The sequence below is a fragment of the Emydura macquarii genome, unplaced genomic scaffold (assembly GCF_026122565.2).
Source record: "Emydura macquarii macquarii isolate MOO-44397 ecotype Brisbane River unplaced genomic scaffold, CSIRO-AGI_Emac_v2 contig_1229, whole genome shotgun sequence".
Classification (NCBI taxonomy): domain Eukaryota; kingdom Metazoa; phylum Chordata; order Testudines; family Chelidae; genus Emydura; species Emydura macquarii.
Window position 1 is genome coordinate 698,406 of NW_027131366.1, and position 25,270 is coordinate 723,675.

Consider the following 25,270-nt stretch of genomic DNA (forward strand, 5'->3'; position numbering starts at 1 on the left):
ACAGATGGAGAAATTGAGGTACAGAGATGTTAAGTGGCCTGCCCAAAGTCACACAGCAAATCTGTGGGAAAGCCAGGAATATTAGATGACTGACCTCCCCAGAGTCCTACGCATTAGGACACTAAACCATGCTTCTTCCAATATTCTGTAGACATTTGCTGTGCAAAGCTCCCAGTACTATTAATGGAGCTCTGAATGCAGAAATAGTTCATAGTCTTAGATAAAAGTCTATAAAGGAGACAAAGTAGGAGAGGTAGTATCTTTTATTGGACCAACTTGTCTCTCTCACCAACAGAAGTTGGTGCAATAAAAGGTATTACACCTCTCCCTCCTTGTCTCTCTAATAGCATGGAATGAACATGGCTACAACAACACTGCAACAACACAGATCTATAGGGCAGATAAGAAAGGGGAATTTTGCTGGTTATGGTGCAACTGACTCTTGTTGTTGTCCCCTTTCTCAAATTTGTGAAACATGAAAAGATGTATAGAGTATTTAAAGCAGTTACTGAACAGTCACCAAGTTTTTATCGGGTATATAGAGTGTGTTCAAAATACAGCTAGTCAGTACTGCTTTGGATCCACAGCTTGCAAGGATTTGACTTTTATGCAGTAATTCAATATCCTTTAAAAGAAAAGCAGAAAAGCAACTGCCTATCAGATCCATTCCTGTCAATTACAGTTAGAACATACTCCATTGGCATCCATAATTACTTAGTACAAAACAATCAGATAAATAGATGGAGTCAAATTCTGCCATTGGATGTCCATCGGTTATATTGGCAGTAGTCGTTGATGTGCATCTAAAGGCAGAATTTTATCCTGATGCAAATGTTATACATATTGCTGTTGCATCTGTATTTTAAGGAACATAGTGTACGTTTGCTCTGTATTCAGGACTCTCACTGCTGTCAGTGGAAGCTCTCTGTGTGTAATAAGTACAATATAGCACTTCAAGATGCTTTATTTCATTCTTTAAGTGAAAAAGAAATAACCTAGTTATACAATATAAAAAGTCGAAATGCTGTATAACTATTTCCCCTGGTTAGAGCAGCCATACTGTATTATTTTTTGTAGGTAAAGCAAGTGGATTAATATGTAACCACATCCCCATGATAAATAAAACATTGATAACTATGGTTTAACATTATATCAAAAACCTACTTTCTTTCTGAAATGTAACATTATTAGAATGAACTCCACTTACATATAGCCATAGGCAGAAAAGATGTACTGAGATACTCTATAATATCCTTGTGCAGAAATGGTGGAAAGGTGGCTAATGTTGAAATCATTGTATAGGGCAAAGTACTCAGGATGTCATCATTAAGAAAAGGAAGCAAACATGTCGTTGTGTAAAAAATTGACTGTCCAAGATCTGTCAAAGAAAATTCAATAAACAGAGCATCATTATATTAGAAAAAAAAGATGTGTTTTTTATTTGACTGTTTACAAAACTATCATAATAATTTACACTTAAATTGCCTCTCTCTCCCAAAGTTGTTTACAAATTTAGTTGATATTTAAACACCACACAGGAATCACTTCACCCACCATTATAATGAGTTCCCTTCTAGAGTGGAAGGAGACAGTTGTTTAACAGCAAATAGCAACAGTTTAGAGGGAAAATGAACGCTGTATAACCAACACAGGAGCAGGGATGGAGGTGTGGTTTTAGGTTGAGAGAACGTCATTATCAGAGTTAGAATTTGGCCAGGACATTGGTATATTAACTGACCCATCTTGCAAAAAGTGCAATAGAAGTGTTCACGGCCACAGGAAATCAGAATCAAAATTTTAAATCTCATTCAAAGAGCAGACTGGGGCTCTAGTTCTGTGCTGACTCACAGGGAAGAATGTATTTTCAACAACTTGTGATTAAACTGCTGAATTCATTACCACTGTAAGTCATTGAGGCTAAGAACTCACCAAGATTAAAATGGGATTGGATACTTATATGGATATCAAATATTTTCAGAGTTATCATAATTAATTATACAGAAGGAATATTAAACCTTGTGCTTTAGGGCTTAAGCCAATCTCTAACTATTAGAGATCAGGATCAGACCTATATGTGGGGGCAGATTCTCCTACATCTGCCTTCCCCTGAAGCATCTAGTGCTGGCCACAGCCAGAGACAGGATACTGGACTAGAGGCTTGATACATTCTGGCAATTCCTGTATTCCTATAAATCACAAAAAACAGCTCCTGCAGCACCTGGGTTTCTAGTCCAAGCTCTGCCACTAACTCACTGTATGCCCTTGGGCAAGTCACTTAGGCAGCCTGTGCCTGTTTCCCCATCTGTAAACTGGGAATAATTATACCCACCTTTGTAAAGCACTTAGAGATCTATGGCTGAAAAGCACTCTATAAGTTCTAACAATCATTAATGTACTCCATTTTAGTGTTCCTTAAAGGTCCTCCATGCAAAGGCCAGATACTGCAGGATGCAGAGTGTCTCTCTCTTGCAAAAGATGTTCAGCATCTCACACAATATGTCCTAGGTACAGATATGGCCCAGAAAAATCTGACAGGATCAAAATACAGATGGTCTGGCTGAAGGCACAACAGCATTGTTCTTGCCCAACAGATCAAAGTTGTTCTGATAACTACATTTTATTAAAGAAATTACTAAAATGAAGGAAGAAATAAATGACGAGTTTCATTGTAAATTTTAATCTGCTGTACATACATCATACCATCTCTTTCTATATCTCTATTGGAATCAAAATATGATACTATCAATCCAAAAGGAATTCTGAAAGCAACAGGGAAAACTTTCCTGCAATTAATTCATAGACATACCAGAACTTAGCAGCCTGGAACACAGTTCTCTCCACCTCAAGTGTACAAGTAACACCCATGGAAACCATGGTAGATACTGGTATCCTGAGATGGGGAGAACTGGGCTCCAGGCTTTCAATAAAGATAACCACAGTCTTCAAAATTGAATACTGGAGGAATTGACTAAGAACAATATAAATAGCAACACGTGACCACAATCTCATAAATTTTGTGATGAGCTGATTCAAAACGCTGTACAAAAAATTCTTTTTCTGTATATTCAGACTCACAACCCTTTCTTTTTACCCAATGACATTTAATCCAGTCTCTATTACATCGTTAAAATGCTATTAAGATCTTTTATCAAATCTACATTGCGTTTTACTTAGAGATGGGCCTGTGCCAAACCCACTGATCTGCACATCCCTGAACATTAGCAGGCTCCAGAATCCAAACCCAAAGCCAGATCCACAATTGGCAAATAGGCCCTGCTTCTTCAGTGGAGTCAAACCAAAAGGCCAGATCAAAATACTTCCATTTTTTTAAAGAAGTTCAAAATCCAGATCAGTTGAGGCCCATCTCTATTATTTTATTAAGGCCATGTCTACACTACAAAATTGTTGCCTTAACTTACCTCGGCATACAGCCACTGCAGTTATTTAATCACTTATGCGCGTGCGTGCACACTTGGCTCCTTGTGTTGGTGGTGCGCATCCTCACCAGGAGCACTTGTATCAATTGTATTGTCAGTGTGGAGCATTGTGGGACAGCTCCTGAAAGCCAGTAACAGTCGATGTAAGCAATGCAATGTCTATGCTGACACTGCGTCACCTAATTGCATCGACCATGACTCAGCTAGGCACTTTTGTAGGCAGGAACCAAATTTAGGTGAAAACACTTCCACAGCTAGGTTGACACAAGGCAGCTTACATCTACCTAACTGTGTAGTGTAGACCAGGCCTTACGTACCACACATGGATTCAAAGCACAGGATCTACGTGTCCAGTAAGGATTCAAAGGCCTGCTTACCATGCTGACCATGCTGTAGCAAAGGAACTAGATCCAGCAGAGTCACCAGTGTCACGTAAAGTCCTTGATAGTCCAATGAGGGGTAGTCTGATAACTGAGCATCACGACTTTGCTGGCCACGTTCAGATGGAGCATCTCGCAGGACGCTGTAAAGGAGGGAGCGAGTAACAGTAGGGTTGATGGAACTGACCTGTGGTCTTAGAGATGGGGTGAGTGGGAATGGCACAGGAAAAAGACACATGGTCATGGGCACTGTCAAATTGGAGGCATCTTGATTCTCCTTCTTCCCTGTGCGGGACAAAATGCTGTTGGGGGGACAAAGAAAAAAAAGAGACAACAAAGACACAAAGAACAGCACATTACATTGAAATGACACTATAAAACAAATAATAAAACACCAGATACACCCCACATCAGATGCAATTTCTACCAATACCAGTGTGTTTGCAAATCTAGCAACCATTCACTTCCATGCTTCAAGATAATAAAATTAAAAATTGCCATTTGTGAAAATTTCCATTGCATCTCATGTGTTATCTGGTTCATAAGGAGCAAAAATATAAAAATGCATGTTTCAGTGCCATACCCATGTTTCACAGTGAAGCAAAATTTGGGAATCGAATAGCTTGCTATGAAAAGAATAGCTGTGTCCAAATAGCTAGGGATTTTGCTCTGAAAAGGTTTGGGGGAAATACTTTTTCAGTAAGATTATCTGAACCAAGGGACTGAAAACTTGTAAAATATAGGTGTGGCACTTTCAGAAACATGTTTTAGCAAAGAATAAACATGTGGGTTTGTTAAGATAGTCTTAAAAATCACATGTTTATTGCATCAAAATAATGTCTGTATGTATTTTATGATACTGTTTCATGACATTCCATCAGTATCATTTGAGATAATGAAGTTTCAACAGGCACATGGATTTAGAAATAATATAATATTTCTAAAATGTTAACTAAACTACATTTGGAGAAGCTATAAAATAATATATAGTAGATGATCTTTAGCATATGTTTGTGAGCTAATGATAATGGTTGTTTATGTGTGTTTTTAATTTTGCCCATGTTTGGGGAGGAAACATTTTATTTTATGAATACAAACACTCTTTTGGTAAATAGTTACTTCCAAATCTAAGGGCTATGCAAGCAATACCAGTTATAGAACTGCACATCAGACAGTGTGTTATCATACATTCCTGCTGCTACTTACGTTATTATTCAACAAAACTCACTACAAACTAAAGGAAAGATCATTTCAAAAATTAAAAATGGTTTAATGGGCATCAAAATAGAGGCTAAAAATCAACCAGCTTGCTATGTCTTTTTAAAATTGTTATAAACATGTTAGTCCAATATTTCTGAAATGATTATTAATTTTAAAAATAGAATAAATTGCTGCTTAAGCAACAAAGCTATATTTTGGCTCACCTAATAGAAAGTGAATATGCATTATAGGGTTAGCTAATAAACTTTTCATGCTCCCATAAAGTATCATACACTATTTTAATATATTAAACCATATTCCACTTGTTTTATATCAGCTTTACCTGTAGGGTGAGCTTCCAAAAGTGTTCAGTGTTGGCTTAACTCTACTCCCATTGAAGTCAGTATTAAAAGTTGTAAAGTATAGGTGTGGCATAGAAACATCCATTGACTTCAGAGGAGCAGAGTTAGGTCAATGGTAAGCGCTTTTGAAAATCCTCCATATACACAGAACAGAATTCAGGCCCCAATCTTCCAAACACTTAAACACACATGTAATTCTACTCACGACAACTCACAAGAGAAAGTTTCACATGTGCTTAAGTGTTTGCAAGAGAGGGTCTGGTTTATTTGCCTTATATATTAAAGTCTTTACAATTACATCTCTGAGGAAAGATGGCTACAGTCAGGCATGCCTGATCTGTCAAGTATGCAGATGTTATATACAGTAGATACAATATAATCTACCCTAAGAAAAGTTACTGAATCATTTATTTTTTCTCATTGTGCCTGGTCTCTGTAAATTATTTTGGTTTCTGTTACCCAATGTCCAGTCCAAGAAAAGTGATAATAAGACTGTTATGACCATTTTTATTATATCAGATCAGTAAACCGGCCAAGATCCATGAGGATTTTAAAAGCGAATTATCAGAGTGCTGATTCTTCTTTTTCTGATTTGCTTTTTTAATTTGTTTGACTTTCATTTGCTACATTTTGCAGCTCCTGATTCAAGATGTACAGGTATTAAATTACATTCAACTCCTGTCTGCGAACAGATACTACTCAGTTACCCACCATCTCCAGTTCCTTCACATGCCAACAGACCTCACTCCCCAGAAGTGCTGCCCCCCAAGAGCAATCCTTCCAGGAGGGACATTATAGCATTAATAAATCCTTGTTTTGGAAAGTGTAAGGCAGAGATGGCTAACATCCTTAATATGGAAGTGGGACTCATGGAGACTACAGTTCCCAGCATACAATATCCATCTTGATCATAGAGGCCTTCTATTCAATTCAGGTATTAGAGATGAGTTCCTCTCACCCCTAAACTCAGAAGACCTATGGATCTGGATCTGCAGCTGACCCCAAGCTCTATAATGTGACCAGTCAAAACTCCAGCTCCAATAACTCTCCTGTACTTTGAGAAAGTTTGGCTGCAGATTCAGATCTGGCCACTGTAGCTCATTCCCTTTTCTACTCAAAATGGAGCATGATATGCTGGAACCTGTAATATCTGTAGGCCACCTCCATATAGAATCTGTTCCACTATATGCAAATGAGTTGCCAATACATCTCTCAATTGGTCAAAATTTGGGTACCCTTGCTGCAACTTAGGCCATTCTCCAAATTTGCTACCTTCCAGAGGAGTTTCTTTGAGAAACGGTGCAAGAGAAATTGCATTTCCCCACACACCGGAAAGCAGTAAAAAGATCTTGCGCAGATCTAACTGTTCATTAAGTAAAGAATTTTGTCTATATTTAAGAAGTGCACAGAGGGAGTTTTTTCTAAGATAACAAGAAAGAAGCAGGTGTTCTACAAGAGGCTTATGATGTTCTAGGTCAATCCTCAAATGAGGGAGAAAAGGCTGGAAATGAGTAATGCATGAAACTTAAATTCATGCTGTAATGTAAAGAAATGCTTCTGCCCAAAGAGAAAATTGAGGAGGAGTTAAATGATTCAATGTGTTATGCGTTGTGTATGGTGATTTTATATGATGTTTAGTCATAAAAAGTAAATTCCTCACTTTTTTCAATCATAGCCATTTCTTCCCACTCCCTCCCGAGCCTGTTACACATTCAAATGTATATAAACCAAAGGACCGAGTTAATTCCTGTTGCCACTAAACTGAAGCTAATGGCATTATACCAGATATGACTTTGACCCAAAACAGTGGGGCTACGCCATTCGGAAAAACTAAGTCAATGTGTTTATAACTCAGAAAAATAACTGTATTGTCAAAAAGGTACAACCGGTTGCAAAAACTACATCTGCTAAGGCTTAGTATGCTAAACAACTGAATGGGGTTTATTTGTCTAGGTTTTATATTGCGCTGTGTAATAACGACTGTGGACAGGTTCCTAGTATGGGAGGCAGAAAGAAGACTTGGGATGCGAGCCATTCAGGGAAACCCGTGAACAAAATCTTGAGCAAGCCAGGATTTTGACATGTTTGTTTAGGATAAGCCTATTTAAGGTCCCTGAAAGGGAAACTACATACACTGGGCAGGCATTCCCTTCTTTCCACTTGCCACATTCAGTGTAGGGTAAGGTGTTTTGTCTAATTCCTGTCTTAGTGTGAAAATGTGTATGAAGTTGTGGTGGGCTCACATTACAGTACTCAGGGCCAGAACCAGATTTCAAACACCCCAAAGTTAAAGGAGACCTGGACTGGGGATTTGATCTGGCCTATTTTAAGGATACAAGTAGTGGCCTATATGAAATTCAGTTCTGGGTCCATGATTGGATTTCTAATACACTCTCCCTAACTTTGGGGATGTTCAGATTCAGCATTTTGATTTGTCCATTATAAAGAAAGAGGCCATCTATGAAATTATCCAGATCTGTAAGCACCACCTCAATCCTTATCAATTTCACGGTACTCAGTACCAAGATTTTGGTTCAGTCCAAACTCTAGCATGATATAAAGAAGTTAAATGAAATTACTTCCTTCATATGGAATTAATAATTATGCAGACTTAAAACAGTCACATGTAAAAGGGAGTTGTGCAGACCTCTAAATTCTGCTTTTTTTAACCTATAAAACTGTAGCTGTTTCACTCAGCTCAGAAACTTGAATGCTCATATGGTGTGAAGAATTTGTCACCAAGAATACACTGTGCAGTGTGCTGCTCTGAGCTGAGTTAGGTGACAAAATGGAAAAATGTTTGCATCTTTTTTCTATGCTGCAAATTCCAACAGTACTGCCACTAATGGAGTTCCACCCAAATAGGGATTATCCTAATGTATATAGCCTTGAGCAAGTCATAATGAGAGGTGAGAGGGAGAGTACATGCTCTGAATCCAGAACAATTTGCACAGCTGAATAGCTTGGGGGCCCACAGAGCTTATGCAGAGACTGTTTTGCTGCACGGAGTCTTATGTGCAGTGTTTGCCTGATTTTCAAATGTTTTCATTGATTAGCCAGTTAAAAATACACTGACATGGAATAAGAACCACATTTCCTAGCTACTCTCAATATCCCTCTAAAGATTTTTGGTTATTAATGTAACATATTAATTGAACATCATTCCATTTTTTGGACTTAAAAAAGAACTTTAAATTAACACATGTGTGTTCATCACCCTAAAATATTCAGTGAGCTAAAAATTTCATGATGGTTAAATTATTCTGTTCATGAAATCTAGGAATGTGAAGTATAGACAAAGCTCCTGAGAATTTGCAGCCAAGAAGGGATTTCTGCATACATCTATATTTTTTCACTTAACATAGAAACAAGATCTGAGTTTTTCATTCAGTTTTAATACTTGCTTGTTAACATTTTTTAGAGCAAGAGAGAATATTTCTTCTCTCCAGGACAATATAAATGGCCAAACTTCCAAAGCAGCCTTTGAAACAAGGGGCACAATTTTCCAAGTGTATATATTTTTGCAGGTGCAGGTAGTTATACACATAAATGCAGCTTGAACTCACAACTATCTGTGTATGAAAACTTGTGCCACAAAAAATGTGGGCATATAAAAAATTACATCTGCAATATCAAAGGCCATCTTATAGCCACTTTGAAAATTTAGGTCAATGAATCCATTATATTGTGGGAAAATTGTAATGTTCCTAATGAAGTCCCATACTTATTATATAGCTCTCTTAAACAAGTTGAAAGGTCATCTCACCTATCTAAAACTATTCTCTAATCATACTTAGTACCTACTTAGGCTTTGTCTACACTTACCTCCGCGATCCGCGAGTCGACAGGAGTTATGCAAAGTACACAAAGAACTTGCATAATTCCCGTTGACTGCTGTGCTTCTCTTCTGCACGCTGTTTTCACTGCCCTGCGCCAACAGGAACCGTGTTCCTGTTGACACAGCGCTACGCCATGTGCGGGGGTGGATTAATAACATCGACTTCTGGATCTACTGAGCGGGTCTTCACTGACCGCTCTATTGATCTAGATAAGTCGATCTGACAGCGGCAACTTTGCTGCCATCAGTGTAGACATAGTCCCATTTATATATTACAACTAGAGTGGACTAAACCAAATCCCTAGATCAGAGCAACTCTGAACTGGAAACATCATTCTGATCCAGATATGGATCCAAACTTTGGGCCTATGTCCATTGCTATAATAGGCTGAACCAAAATCCACATCTGAGAGCCTATTGAACTATGGGACAGCTCAGCTCCTAGTTCTGCTGCAAAGGCTCATTTCAGTAGGATCCTCCAGTTTTAGGATCATCAGAGGTCACAGTCAAACTTGTGACATTTTATAGCAACCTCCTCTCTTCTTTACTTTAAGCACGTGTGCACCCCACTAACCTATTGGAGGGCCAAGCAAACCAGGTTTTGTTTTAGAACCAGCCACTCAATAAGCAGCTCAACTGGGCAAATTGGGCAACAGCCACTACAGTAATTTATTTATACCATATTTTGTATTATATTGAACTCAGCTGACTCCTTCTGGTCGAGCATTGATCCATAAGATCCATTAACCAAGAAGAAATCAATAAATTTCCCCTAACATTTTTTCTGAAAAAGCATAATTTAAAACTTACCTCAATAAAGTCTGAGAAAAGTATTTCAGAGTGTTTGCAATATCAGTTCCAGAGGGCACAGGATAAATGTTGTGAAGAACACGGTTATGGTATTCCTGTAGGTAACGAATCTTGGAAGCAACTGGATAAGAAAAACAAAAACACAGAGACTTTCATTAGGCTTAGTTCAGGTTATTAAGACACTGTATCAGTTTTCTACCACCATTGGGTTGTTAAAATTCATGCAGTGAACTAAACCTAAGAGACAAGTCTTTCCAACCTTTATAGTGACTGAATGAATTGAATACGCCAATGAAGGAGGAAAAAAGGGAAGCATTTTATACAGTATTTTTTAAATCTGTTTTAGTCCTACTCTGTGCTAACAAGTCAAACTAACAGTTAGTGCCTGTCTAGTGTTTTCCATTCATGGATCTCAAGCTTCATTCATAATGTTATGAGTTGGGTGAAACCTTGTTATGGGTTGAGTTCAGATTTCATTGAGATTGGTAGACGTGAACTCAAGCTTCAATTAACACAACTATAGTATAAGCATAAGCCCCAACTAAGATAAAAGGTGTGTGAGAACCTGCCCAGGAGCTCTTGTCTTAGTATTGTTTTGAGTAGGTATGTGGGTGCAACAGAAAAGAGATCACACTGAAACTAAGGTCAGGCAAGAACAGATTGACTGAGTGAGAGAGAGTGCCTGCAGGAGTAGCTGAAGGCATTTGGATGACCCTGGAAGAAACCTGCAGAGAGCTTTTTGGTCAGAGGTTCAGGCTGAAAAGACTGCTCTTGGTGCTGTGAGCAAAAGAAGATATTTGTTTCCTTCTGTGCTCAGAGACACAGGACTTTGCACATTCTTTGTAAACAAAATAAACTGTATCCATGAAATACCTATCACCTATTTCTGCTCCCAAGTGGAATACCTACAGGATTCCAAATTTTGACTAGCCACTCGGGTCAAAAAGAGGGAACAATAATTATTGATTCAGTAAGTCACACAACACCCACATGAGATAGATAAGTATTACTGCTGTCAATTTATAGATGGATAACCTGAGGCAGAGAAAGACTCAGAGGTTTGTTCTGGGCCATGTAGTGAATCAATGATGTAAGAATATATGTACCGTTTATTTAAATCTATAGCAGGCAGCCGTTTATTTAAATCTATAGCAGGCAGCCTGGAGGTGGGGTCAGGGATGATTCAGAGCAGTTTTTCTACAATGAAGTGCAGGGAGAGAAATAGTAGCTTTAGGAGGAATAGCATTTTCCTTATTCTAATAAGTTCCTTGCTCAGTGTTAGATGAAAGCAACTCTGTCTGTTGTTTCCCACTGTCATATGATGACAAGAGACAGACGGGAATAAATCTCAACAGTGGTTGAATTCTATCTTCTCCACTGATTCCACACAGTCCTGTTCTTATTAGCCTTATTCATGATAGAATACCTGCAAATGGACAGGTGGTCTTCTATTTTCTACCATAAAAGCCAGTGTGTGGTTAACTGTAAAGAAAGCTCAACATGTAAATCAGTTATAGGCCAAGACTTAGAGGGCACACCTACTTTCTGTACAATACCACAGCAAACAAATACAATATAGCTATGGAAAGGGTCAACATTTTTGTTATTATGAAACACTGATGCTACTTCATTACGTCACTTTGTTGCTGTCATTCTCTGAGACTGGACAACATGACATAATAATTGTCAGCAAAGCTAAAGATTTTAAATGCTTTAACTCTTTTCTCAGAGAGAAAGAACTCCAAAGTGCATATTCACTTTTCTTTCTACAATGAGGAACATTATGGGTGGAATTTTCCAGGCACTCAGCACTGTCCTGACTCTGTTCCTATTGAAGTCAATGTTAAAATCCCATTGACTTCAATGGAAGCAGAATTGGGATAATACAAAAAAGTCCCCTCAAAGTCTCCTTTTTTTCCAGTGTGCAATTTTGTGCATCTTTGCACAAGCAAGGTTTTTGCACAAAAACTACATTTGTGCATCCAAGCTGGGTATTGATGGTCTCCTGGATCATTATAGTCAAATTTTGTCCTCAGCTATCCATTCAGTGGACTCAGTACAGTACAGTACAGATGGGTGTGACCAATGAAACAGAAGGCTAAAGAATCCAGTAGCAAAAATCATGTTACAAGCTCTGAATGACTATAGCATAAAGAATGTGTTAAATCTTATTCAGGGATTGTGCAAGGTAAAGGAACGGTTTCTTTCCCTCCACCACTATATCTATGACATTCTGATTTGCAAAACTGGTGCATCTAGTTCTCCACTTGTGAGCAAAATAGGCACCTCAGATTTAAATGGATAAAACTTTTCTAGTACCCCATGTATTCTCCCTGCGTATAATGTATATCATTACTGTTTATTGATAGAGCCTTATAGGTGTAGTTGACTCTTTACAAATATGTAAGATTATAGATCCCTGTTCCCAAAATCTTGTTAGACAACTAGAGTACATAGAACAGAATGTCTTTTGCATAGGTGCTTAGATACCATGATAATGAGAGTCATATAAATACATAGATTAGATTAGGAGAGAACCTTTTCTATTTACTAAATGTTGTTTGTGATGCCACTCTCCCCGGATTAAAGGATATGAAGCCTAGCAGATTTGTAAAATAATCAGGTCACAAATCAGAGCTCCCAACCAAAGAACAACTCACAACTGGATGTACTGTTCATTGCAGGTGCCATGCTATGCAGTCAGATGTCCATAACTAAAACAGGAAAACCACTGCCAAAGTTATTAGTCAAGCTGTATTTTAAACAGCCACCTTCATTTCTACAGCCACTTGCTTTCAAGAGAGGGCAAAGCATCTCGGGAGTGCTGTTTTATGCAAAGGAGGAAACCTGTTTATTTCTACAACAAGGGTTAGTGCCCAAATGAAATCAGTCAAAATAAAAGAACATTCATAATGCAATAGCTAGATAATTTTGTTTGTAAAATTAATCACTTCATGTTGCTTTTGCTATAAGTCCATAGAAATGTTATTGTTATGTCAGAGGTTACTGAGAGTTTTTTGAATGAAAGCACTAAAGTAAACTGTAAATCGTGGTACCTAAAAATAGTATCCTAAATCCAGTGCAGGCATTGGATTATAAGTAACTGATTTTCAAAATTTCTGAGTACCCACAAATCCTATTGTCTTCAATAGGAACTACAGGTGCTCAGCACTTTAGAAAATCAGGTCTTTTGTACTGATGTGTCTAAATATGGATTTAGGAGCTCAGCTTTAGCAATCTACATTTTCAGATGTTGAAGTAAATATCTGCTAGCTTCAATGACTATCTCCACACTGTAGGTGCTCCTACACAGTGGTAACTAAACTCCCAAACTCCTCTTTGAGCCTGTACTGAGTCAAGTGTAAAGTCTGGGTTGGATTCTTTGGAAATGGTTTCCTTGGTTGTTTCAAAGTCCTGGGTAGGAAAATGGAGGGAACTGGGCATTCCCAGAACATTACTTACCATGAGCAGATGCCAGTTTTTATTGGGGGTGGGGGGAATTAACTGGCAACCTTCAGGTTGTTTGCTGTCATTGGACGTTATTCTGTGCAATAGCTCAGCTCCACAGGAGCACTGTGATGTTAGGCCTAATGACAAGTATCATTGACTTTATTTTTCACCATTATACCTTTTGTTCGGATGACCTGGTATTGCTCAAAGCAGCAGGGGACAAACTGTTGTTTGGTCGTGTATTCCTGAGGAGCTCCACACCACCAATAATTAGGACTGGAATTTTTCTCTCTACTGATTTGGTCAGTGTATTCTTTCACTTTTGTTTTTTCTGTCGTTTCCTGGTAACATCTGGACTCATCATGGTTTGTTACTCATACCTGAGATAATCCAATTCTTGCCTGTCAGCCAAGCAGGACAATAGCAATGGCAGCATCAGTTGAGGCTTGAGGGGTAGCCTGTTAGTGGTGCATAAGACAGTACAATTCTTGTTGGAAATCATCACCATTTGTCCAAAAGTGCAGGTGCAAGAGTCTTGGAATTTTGCAAAGAGCAAATAAAAACACTTTACAATGCCATAAAGAGCTAGGCCAGGGAGGAACTCTGATAAACATATTATAAAGCAGAAGTTCAGTGGTTAGGAATGGCATGGGAACAATCCTTTTTCTGGATCCCCAACCTGAAGCATCATGAGGAGGAGAAAGCCAGCTTCAGGACTGGAACAGAGGTGAAATCCATGATCTGGGTCCACAAGTGAATCTCATTTAAAACCGATGTACACAACAAACTGCAAAAAAGGGGGTGAATCCTTAAAACTAAAAGAAGTAGGTAAAAGACAGTGCCAACACAAGGGCTCCAGAGCAGCATAAGGAGAAGAAAGAGTGAATAGCAGCCAGCAAAGTGAGTGAAAGAGGAAGCTCAAAGTAGAACAGGCCAAGAATATTAGGTGTGGAGGAACATAGAAGACTGAGAATAATGAAAAGGGAAAACATTAAAAATGGTATTGGTGGAGAGGGCGTATGAAGCAGAAAGAACTGTTCCATATATCAATGTAGGTAATCAGAGAATAGCATGAGAAGGAAAAGCAGGTTCAGAAAACGTGGGAAAGAGAGAGAAGCTATAAAGTGGCAGAATGGGCAAGAACAGACCATTGCATCATTCAAAGAGGGAGTACAGAATTTTCTCTTTCTTATATATAAAAATGCACCTTCTATAAAGGATGCATCCAGGCCAGGGCTTGACAAATTTGCTTTTGTAGCTAGGAGCCAGCCCAAAAGTTAAGGAGCCAGACAACATGGGCCCAGCGACGGGGCGTCCTGGTCGGAGCACAGCAGCCGCTCTCCCCTCCTGGCCCCATCTCTTCCCCCCGCCCCTCTCCCACAACGTGGGCCCAGCGGCAGGGCGCCCTGGCCGGAGCGTGGCAGCTGCAGCGCTCCCCCCCCCGACCCCACCCCTCCCTCACAACGTGGGCCCAGTGGCGGGGTGCCCTGGCTGAAGCGTGGCAGCCAGAGAATAACATGAGAAGGAAGAGCAGGTTCAGAAAATGTGGGAGAAACAGAGAAGCTATAAAGTGGCAGAATGGGCAAGAACAGATCATTGCATCATTCAGAGAGGGAGTACAGAATTTTCTCTTTAATTTTTTATATATAAAAATGCACCTTCTATAAAGGATCCATCTAGGCCAGAGCTTGACAAATTTGCTTTTGTAGCTAGGAGCCAGCCCAAAAGTTAAGGAGCCAGACAACATGAGCCCAGCGACGGGGCGTCCTGGTCGGAGCACAGCAGCCGCTCTCCCCTCCTGGCCCCATCTCTTCCCCCCGCCCCTCTGCCACAACGTGGGCCCAGCGGCAGGGCGCCCTGGCTGGAGCGTGGCAGCTGCAGCGCTCCCCCCCTGGCCCCACCCCTCCCTCACAACGTGGGCCCAGTGGCGGGGTGCCCTGGCTGAAGCGTGGCAGCCAGAGAATAACATGAGAAGGAAGAGCAGGTTCAGAAAATGTGGGAGAAACAGAGAAGCTATAAAGTGGCAGAATGGGCAAGAACAGATCATTGCATCATTCAGAGAGGGAGTACAGAATTTTCTCTTTAATTTTTTATTTATAAAAATGCACCTTCTATAAAGGATGCATCTAGGGCAGCCATTAGCACAAAACTTAAAGGACAACAATATCAGCCACTTTAACTAAGAGATTAACCTCAAAAATTTAAACAAAACAAAAAAGATGCCCCTTTGGCCCAACTAGGCAAAGGCTTTGAAAAAACACACAAAAAAGGATTTGCACTATAACCTGAAGATCAATCAACTTGGACCAAAGAGGAAAGTGAATTACAGCATCCAGAATGGCAGATGAAATGATTCCAGCATGGCCTGAAGCATGCTAAGCCCTTTATCACAGAGCAGTCACAACACACTATTAAGATAGTACACCAGGAGAAAAGGTTATATGGACCCAGTGCTGCTCTACAGTGGCATTTTTCTTAAAATTTCCCACTATTGCATTAGCAAATATACTAATTATTAAGAGCAGTAACAATAGTGGGAGTGCTGATGTGGGCCAGCTGCTGGCATTCTAATCACCATGTCATCTGACTTCGCTGGCAGAGCAGATCCAGACAACATGGTGGTTAAAATGGCAGTGTCTGCTTGCAGTCACTCTGGGGTATAAGTCAATGGAGCTCCCCTGGTGTTTGTTAGCAACAATGAAAAGAGTTTGAAAAAAATACAGAGTAGACAAGGCAAGAGAACAATGACCCCTGTATATTCACGGAAGATGCATGGCATGAGCAAGAGCAGTGGTCCAGCTTCCCTGTTCCATCAATGAGTTTTTAATGGGTAGACCACCTCTTAAAATGCAGGGGGCAGATCACTTTCTATGATAGTTTAATCTTTGGGCTCTCTGCCGAGACTCTTGTGCCAATTAGTTGGTTGACTTTTTGATACAGACACCTAAGCTAAAACCTCAGTCCAATTCATACAAACCAATGAGAAGCCGTCATCTCACTTTGGGTCATTACTGACCAGGGCTAATAATCTAGAGCACTGGTTCTGGGGTACACGTTGGTCATCGAGGGGGTACATCAACTCATCTAGATATTGGCCTAGTTTTACAACAAGCTACATAAAAAGCACTAGCAAAGTCAGTAACAAACTACAATTTCTTACAGACTATGACTTGTTTATACTGCTCTATAGTATACACTGAAATGTAAATACAATATTGACATTCTAATTGATTTTATAATTATATGGTAAAAATGACAAAGTAAGCAAGTTTTTAGTAATAGTGTGCTGTGACACTTGTATTTTTATGTCTGATTGTGTAAGCAAGTAGTTTTTAAAGGAGGTGAAACTTGGGGGTACGCAGGACAAAATCAGACTCCTGAAAGGGGTACAGTCATCTGGAAAGGTTGAGAGCCACTGATCTAGAGGTGTTAGACTCAGTATTTTATCACTAAATCCACAAGTCAAGCCAATAAATCATTTCCTCCCCTCCTCACCTCCAACACATAATTATGTTGCTTTCACTTTAACAGAGCAGGTAAATATTACCTCACTGGTAGCATGCAAAGCACTAGCTGAAACGCTGAAGGGGTATTAAAAGCAACCAAAACAGAGAGTGGGTGTGTTTGGAGACAGAGGTTAAGTACCACCGAGTGCATTGCTTCCTGGGGAAGAGGGCAGGTCCTGAAAACGATGGGCAGCACTGAACAAAGGCTGCGAAGCTTTAACGCACTGCTGCCATGTACGGGCTCCGGCCAGGGAGACTGATCGCACGTACACAGCTAGGCCCGAACAGGACCTAGCTGCCGGGGCCTGGCTCACCTTCCATCATCCTTCCTCCTGCCTTGACGCGAGGCAGAAAAGCCTCCGATGTAGCTCGGGTGGCGCTGAGCGCAGGTGACAGGGATTCCCGCGGCCGGCTGTGTGAAATCAATTGCAGGGCACAGACCGCCAGCGCCCTGACACGGCGCGGGGCGTGGGGGGCCCCCTGCCCGGCGGCGCCCCCTAGCAAAGCTGAGACGGCACCGCGCCCACTGACACCCCGCTGCCCTCCGCCCCTGCCGCCGGCGCCCAGCACCATGGACAGTGGCGCGCGCTCCCGGCCCGGCCCGCCGCGCGCGGAGGCCCCCAGCGAGCCCGCAGCAGCCGCTGCTCGCTGGGGAAGGGGCAGGGGCCCGTTACTCACACTGCTCCGCTTTGGTGGACATGATGTTGTCCAGGTGGAAATGTTTCGCCCCAATGGCGGTGGCCTTCGAGTACTGCTCTTTCCCTCAGCCGGCGACGAGCGAGCCCATCCCCCCCGTTGCAAAGGAACAAGCAGCCGGCCCAGCTCCGTCCCTCCCACCCCTCGGCCACTACCATTCTTGCAAGGGCAAAGCCAGCACCACATAACCCGACGGGGGCCTGGACCGCGCCTGGGAGCCACGCGCCCTGGGACAAGGGCCCCGGCAGCTGCTGCTGGCGTTAGGGGTGGAGGGAGATGAGAAAAGGGGGGACCGAACGAGGGGCCCTGCTGAACCGCACAGTGAGCTCGACCAGAGAGGAGGATTTCCATTCACGAGGAACAGCCTCTTAAAGGGGAAGCTCTGCTCAGCCCCGCACTGGGGGCTCGGAGAGAAATCCGGGAAAGATGGAAGATTACAGCGCCCGCTGCCCTTTAGAGCGGAATGAGGTTTTGCAACAGACCCTTTTCCCCTCCCTGATCACATGAACTTTTTGCCTTTCTGTGTCAATTCGGTATTTCCTCCTCCGCAACGGCAGAGGAATCCCAGGGAAATAATTCAGCGTAGGCTGGGAATAATTGGATGTGTTCAACCCTTAGCCACAGACTTGCGGCTGGTGTGTTTTGAACGAACACACACACCCACACACACCCCTTTCTGATATCACCTATCTCCAACAGTCTACCCTGAGTGCTGAGGATGTACAAATACCCTATTGCAACCATAACACGGGCCGTTGAAATAATGTGAATAACATAATTTAATCGTTTCAATACATAATTTAGGTAAGAACTTTCTCGCCTCAGATACAATGTACCTAAATGGGGAGACATGAAAATACCCTTCCAGGTAAATCACAATTTTAATAATAAATACTAATCTACTTTTAAAATTATAAATACAATGTGGTTATATATTGTAAAGGGTCTGTCTTGGTTAAAAGTCTTTAAGATCTCCAAAGCAAGTCCATAACACCTTTAAGGCACTAATTAGTGTATTTTGTGGTGTTGGTGATTAATGATGATTACCCAAACCCGTCTTCGACACCCTGCAAAGAAATAATAAAATCCCTGTCCAGAAGAGAGTTCAGCCATGGTACGACATGATGCTCCAAGTGTGGGTTACGAAGAGACAAGAGGGAGAGGGGTGACAGTATTACTGACAGTCTTTTCCTAGCAGGGGTTGCTCAAAAAGGCACCTGCTGTATTGTTTAAAAACATACTTATGATTATTTGGCTTTTCCTTCCCTTGACTTTTTTAGACTTTAAGAGTTTGCTCTTCATTGTTTATTGAAAGTGGGAGTACCTGGGTTTTCATCATTTGTTTCTGTATGGCTCTGGCTCCCCTTCCCCAGGCAGTGGAGACCCGCACTTCCCTGCAGCCCTACCCCCTCCCCACACCACCATGGATAATTTCCCATGCTCCAGCTCCCAGCCAAACCCCCGCCTTTCCATTCTACTTCTCAGCTCATCACGCCAACCTCTCTGCTCCCAAAAAAATCTCCCTCAGTTTAGGAGAAGCGGAGATGGAGGGGCTAGTCAAGATGTGTGTCATCTCCTTCCCCTGAGGCTTTTTGGGCGGGGAGGGAGGAGTCCCCCCACCATGAGAGCGGCTAATTCAGTGAGAGAGTCAGTGTCCCACACCAGCAATAGTTGCAAGTTCCAGTAGGAAGGGGCAGTGTCCCCCCACCTCCCAGCTAGGGGTGCTGACTATATGACAGGACAGAGGAAAGTGGATGAGGGATGTTCCGCCAGCACTGGGTGAGCTGCTGGGTTGGAGAGGTAGTGTGAGAAAGTTCAGAACATGTGCTCCAGAAAGCATATGTATCCATGTGTCCTGCTATATCTCTTGGGTTATTCCAGGACAGTCATCACCCAGACTATAAATCCAAGGGCTCTCCCACATCTTTCTGGGCTCACTGGGGACGTTTCTTCATGTCTGCCATTGAGACCATCACTAAGGGCTCTAGATTGCCCTCCTGTAGAGAACTTCATAGGGAAGATCCCTCTGACAGAAGAACAGGATTCCATCCACACCGGATATGGAGGAGTTGTGGCTTACAGATGAAAAGCCTGCTGGAAACAGCCTATCCCCAAACAGTTGGTAGGCAGGAAAATAGGGAGGCCATGGAAGCATGCTGCAGGAGCAAGGGAGCCTGAACACAGGACTGTTTACCTAGTCAACACACCAGTCCTGCCCCAAGACTTCCAAGCATAAGCATATGAGCTTTGATAAATGTCAGCACACCCATTACAGCAGAAGCATGGCACAGAGTTCAGTGCACCCAAATTCTTCCTGCCCAGGACTGAAAACAATAGACAACTTGGCCCAGGTCCTCACATTTCAATGGAAGATAGATGCCTAAATTCCTTTGAGAATATGATCCTTTGTCACTGGTGGGCTGCAGTAAATAGGCAGATTGTAAGCTGGTCGCACAGTGCAGACAGGTCCATCGCAACTCTTCCTCGGGCCCAGGCTCTGAAGAAGGCCACAGCACCGTGAATAAGCCTAGCAGATTGTGAGTCTGTAGCCCCAACCCTGGCAGGGTGGGCTTACTTTGTAGTCAGTAGCCCCCTGGCCCTCATGTACGGCAGGGCTGACAAGGAGTCCCCAATCCTGCTTTCCAACAGGCGGGGGAGGCGGGGAGCAGTCTATTGCCCCGGCCCTCAGGCAGGGCGGGCAGGCGAAATGGTCTTTGGCCCCCAACTCTCAAGCAGGGCAGGCAAGTACAAGTGTTTTATAGCTCCCGGCCCTCAAACAGGGTGGGACTGCTAAGCAGTCTACAGCCCCCGGCCTTCCAATAGGCGGGGCGAGCAAAGCAGTCTACAGCCCCCGACCTTATTGGCAGGTGGGGCTGGTAAAGCTCGGCCGCCTCTGGGAACTCAGAGGAAGCCCAGCACTCCTGGGGTGGTTAAGGAATGGGGGAGGGGGACGCAGGCCCACCTGACTCCATAGCATCCCAGCCCAGGGCCCTATCAGTGGCAAAACGTTTTGCCACTGAGTCAGCAGAGATCCAGCCGCAACACACTGACTGGTTTGGCCACACACTCAGCCACCCTCTAGTCAGCTGTCCCTGGGCTACTTCCTCCCACCTAGTCCCCAGGTACCTGCATCCAATTGCTTCCCTCTGGGTCGCTGGGGTAGACAACGTGCAGGAGTCCTACGAGTCCCTCACCATTGACCGGTGGCAGGTCCAGAAACTCTTCAGGGTCATCTGCAGAGGGCAGCACCTCCAAGTCACAGGATTCCAGGGGTTCCTCCAGTCCCCAAGGTTCAGTCTGCTCCTGTGGGTCCTCCATGTCAGGCAGCTCCTCCAGGTCAGGGCCGGCCTCAGGGGGTCTCTCCCACCCAGCAGGCTCAAGTAGCTGTTCCCAGCTAGTAAGGCCCAGCAGCCCTCTCCAGTCACTTGGGCCCGGCCATCCAGGTAGGCTTTGGAGGCTCCAGTCGGTGGCGTAGTTGCTCCAAACAGCCATAGGGCCTGGGTCAGGCCTAGACCACAGCCTCTAAGACAACATGTCTGCCTCCAGCAGCAGCTTCCCCCTGACTGAGCTGCTGGGCCAGCCTTTTATACTTCCATCCCTGGCGCTGGCTCCGCCCCTCTGCTTCCAGGTGGCTTGGCCTGCAGGGCCTGGTTCTGTCCAGAAGGGGTGTTGTGACCCTTCCTCAGGCCCAGCTCCAAGCAAGGCACTATGGCCTTCCTACACCACCCCCTCTTAAGTCCAGCTCCCGGTCTCTGGGGCTGGCCTGCACCCCTTCCCTAAGTGGGACAAGGTATCTGTGTTGGTGTGCTCTTTACCTGCCCAATGTTGAACGGTAAAGGCGAAGGGCTGCAGGGCAAAGTACCAGCGCATTACCCGGGTGTTGGTCTCCATCTGCTGGAGCCAGCGGAGGGGTGCATGGTCTGTAATCGCAACAAATGGGCTGCCAAGGAGGTAGTACCGCAGGGCTTCCAGCACCCACTTCACTGCCAGTGCCTCTTTCTCTATTGTCCCGTATTTCTGCTCCCTGGGAAACAGCTTGCGACTTATATACAGGATGGGATGTTCTTCTCCATCAAAGTTCTGGGCAAGAACGGCCCCCAATCCAACAGCTGAGGCATCCAATTGCACCACGAAGGGGCGCTTGAAGTCGGGGCTGTAGAGGATGGGCTCACAGCACAGCGCGTTCTTTAAGGCAGTGAAAGCCTTGTCACACTCCGGTGGCCACCGGACTTGGAGCGGCTGGTCCTTCCTCAGCAGGTTGGTGAGGGGCGCGGCAATGGTGGCAAAGTCGGGTACAAATCTCTGATAGTAGCCGGCCAAACTAAGGAATTGCCTCACCTGCTTCTTAGTGGTTGGTCGGGGCCAGTCCTGCAGGGCTTGCACCTTCCCAATCAGCAGCCGTAGGGTCCCCCAGCCCAGTGTGTACCCAAGGTAGGTGGTCTCCTGCTACCCTATGCAGCATTTTTGGGGGTTTGCTGTTAGCCCCGCATTCCGCAAAGTCCCAAGGACGGCAGTCACCTGCTTCGGGTGGTCACTCCAGCGGCGGCTATATACCATTACATCATCCAGGTAGGCTGCAGCATAGTTCACATGGGGCCCCAGGAGTTGGTCCATCAGCTGCTGAAACATCGCAGGTGCCCCGTGGAGTCCGAAGGGCATCTTCACAAACTGATACAGCCCACTGGGGGCCGCAAATGCGGTCTTCTCCTTCGAGCTGGCATCGAGGGAGATTTGCCAGTACTCCTTCGTGAGGTCTAGCGTGGTAAAATATTGGGCCTCCCCAAACCGATCGAGTAGTTCGTTGAGGGGGGCATGGGGTAGGTGTCGAACTTGGAGATGTTGTTGACGCGCCTAAAGTTGATACAAAAATCAACGTGACCCATCGAGTTTCGGTACCAGCACAATGGGGCTTTGCCATTCGCTGGTTGAGGGTTCTATCACCCCAAGTCTCAACATCGCACGGACCTCCTCCTCTACCACAGCCTGTAGATGACGGGGGGGGAGAGGGAGATCTTGCGCCCGTCCATACCACCTCGCCAGGGTGAGTCTGGATGGTGTGGTACACTCGGGTGGTTTTCCCAGGGGTGGTTGTAAATATAGTGGCAAAAGTCTCCATCAGCCATTTCGTCTGCCACCTCTGGGCCTCTGATAGTTCGGTGCCCAAGTGGAGCTTGCCGTGGTCTTCCTGTTCAGGAATCTGTGGTCCCAGGTCCGGATCTGGGGGTGTGGGTTGATTAACAGACCCTCCCGCTCTCGCCATGGCTTTAACAGGTTGGTGTGGTAGACCTGTTTCTTCTGCCAGTTGGGTTGTCTGACCTTGTAGTTCACCGGGCTGACTTGGCGGATGACCTTGTATGGCCCCTGCCAATCGGGCCAGGAGCTTGGACGTGGAGGGGAGTAGCATGAGGACCTTATCACCTGGCTCTAAGGAGCAGGTGCGCGCACGCTGATTGCATGTCCAGGCCTGCATGGCTTGGGCGGTTTGCAGCCTCTCTTAGGCTTGAGTCCCTGCCTGTCGGAGGTGCTCTTGCAGGTCCAGGACATACTGCAATAGCCCCTGCATGGGTGAGGCTCCATTATTAATGCTCCCATATTAGATCGAGGATCCCCCTTGGTTGTTAGCCATACAGCAGCTCAAACGGCGAGAACTGGGTAGAGGCCTGCGGTACTTCCTGGATGGCTAAGAGTAGGGGGTGTGTGTGGGGGGGGGGAAGGGGATCAGCTGGTCCCACTTCTGCATATCCTCAGGGGGGAACTTCCGGAGCATGTTGTGGTAATCGCTGTGTTAGTCACCAATGTTTATCAATGTAGGCTGCGTGCATGTGTCCCTGTGTAAATGCTGTCCCAGTTCTGGCCAGGAAACCGAGACGGCTCTTGTGATTGAATGAATCGACATGACCACGGATTAGCTGAGCAATGAAGGCACCCAGGCCAGGTTTATTGCGTGCGGCACAATAAAAAGTGACTTACAGAGTATCTCTGGGTCAGTTTCGTATAGGCGGCGTTACAATGGCCACGGCCCAATGGCGGGACTTTCCGTTATCCCCTAGACCGGACGCCAGTAATCCCTCTGACACCCTCTTTTATGCATTGTTACATACACTTTCGTTCCGCCCCCTTTGACGTAGGTAGTTGCCACCCTCTTGATACAGGTAGTTGCCACCCTTTTCCGTTAATTAGCTGATTTGGGCAAAACAACTCCATGTATCACCTTTTGTCATTTCTATCCATCAAAGTGTCATTTTAGGGAGTTGGTTCTCTTTGGCGTCAGGATGTCTTGGTGCCTTCTGCACCTGCTACATATTTTAGTAATATTTTGTCAATCTTGCAGTATCAGCACTTTCCTGTGCCAATTTCAGTTAACTTGAGTGACCCCTTATACTCCTGTTCACTCGGCTTTTTCCATTTAGGCCTTAGCTTGTTTTATAGGCCTTAAGCTCTCACCTCTTACTACATGTGTTTAAGAGTCCAATTGAACCTCCCAACCAGCCTGTCGGTCTGCAGGTGATATATTGAGGTCTGGAGTTTCCGGATCCCAAGGATCTCACAGACCTCCCAGAACAGTCGGGAGGTGAAATTGGTTCCGTGGTCCATGAGGAGCTCTTTGGGTAGCCCCACCCTGGCAAAGACCTTAACAAGTTCCCCCGCAATGGTCCAGGCGGTCGCATTCTTCAGGGGGAGCACCTCTGGGAAGCGGGTGGCAAAGTCCATTAGGACGAAGAGGTAGCGGTACCCGGCTACACTCTGCTCCAGCGGTCCCACGAGGTCAATGGCCACCCTTTCAAAGGGTGTTCTGATCAGTCGGAGGGGCACCAGGGGGGCCTGTGGAACACTGGCTGGAGCTGCTAACTGACACTCCGGGCAGGAGGCACAGTAGTTCCGAATTTCCTGGTATACCCCGGGCCAATAGAAATGGGCCAGTAGTTGGGCCAGGGTCTTGTCGAGGCTCAGGTTGCCCACAGCAGGAATATCAGGGGCCAGCCTCAACACAGCCCTTTGATGGATCCAACTGGGTGTGGGGGGTCCGCATCCAAGCATCCCGCTCCACATGATACTGTCAGTCATGGCAAAGTTCAAACCGTGGCCACTGGGTCGCCCATTGGGGGTCGGTTGCCACCCTGTCCACAGAGGCCAGTTGGTCATAGGCACGGCTGAGGGTTGGGTCTTCCCTCTGGTCCTGACAGAAGTCATCCTGTGGTTCCCCTGGGTCGGACGGGTTCATTCCTGCTGGTGGACCCTTTTCTTCTGGGGTCCCCATCTCTCCGGAGGGATCCGGGGCAGGACCCAACTGGTCATCTTCAGAGGGCGGCTACTGGCTGTTTGGGCCCTCTACCTCTGAGGTTCCCTCACCTGGGGCTCCTTGACCTACCCTCTGGAGGACCCCCATGAATTCCAGCCAGTCCCTGCCCAAGATAACAGGGTACAGGAGACGAGGCGCCAGTCCCACTGGAAATACCCGGGTGACCTGTCCGATGGTCAGGGGGACTGAGAGTGTGGGGTAGAACTTTAGATCCCCATAGATGCATCGCAGGCTGACCTGCCCGAGGACCCGCCCATCCTTGGGGACCAGCCCCCTCAGAATGAGGGTTTC

At 44.6% G+C, this 25,270-nt stretch overlaps 1 protein-coding gene across 2 annotated transcripts in view; it reads right to left on the minus strand.

Moving 5' to 3' along the window:
• Window positions 1-17,739, minus strand: part of UNC79 (unc-79 homolog, NALCN channel complex subunit) — a 139,361-nt gene extending 121,622 nt beyond the window's left edge. For both annotated transcript variants that reach the window (XM_067547041.1, XM_067547040.1), the window contains exons 1-4: window positions 17,662-17,739; window positions 10,028-10,148; window positions 3,815-4,119; window positions 1,208-1,378 (exon numbers count right to left, since the gene is read on the minus strand). In XM_067547041.1, coding sequence (XP_067403142.1) covers window positions 1,208-1,378; window positions 3,815-4,119; window positions 10,028-10,148; window positions 17,662-17,683 — 619 coding nt within the window. In that variant the 5' untranslated portion in view covers window positions 17,684-17,739. The remainder of the gene's footprint in view (window positions 1-1,207; window positions 1,379-3,814; window positions 4,120-10,027; window positions 10,149-17,661) is intronic.
• Between the last annotated feature and the right edge of the window lie 7,531 nt (window positions 17,740-25,270).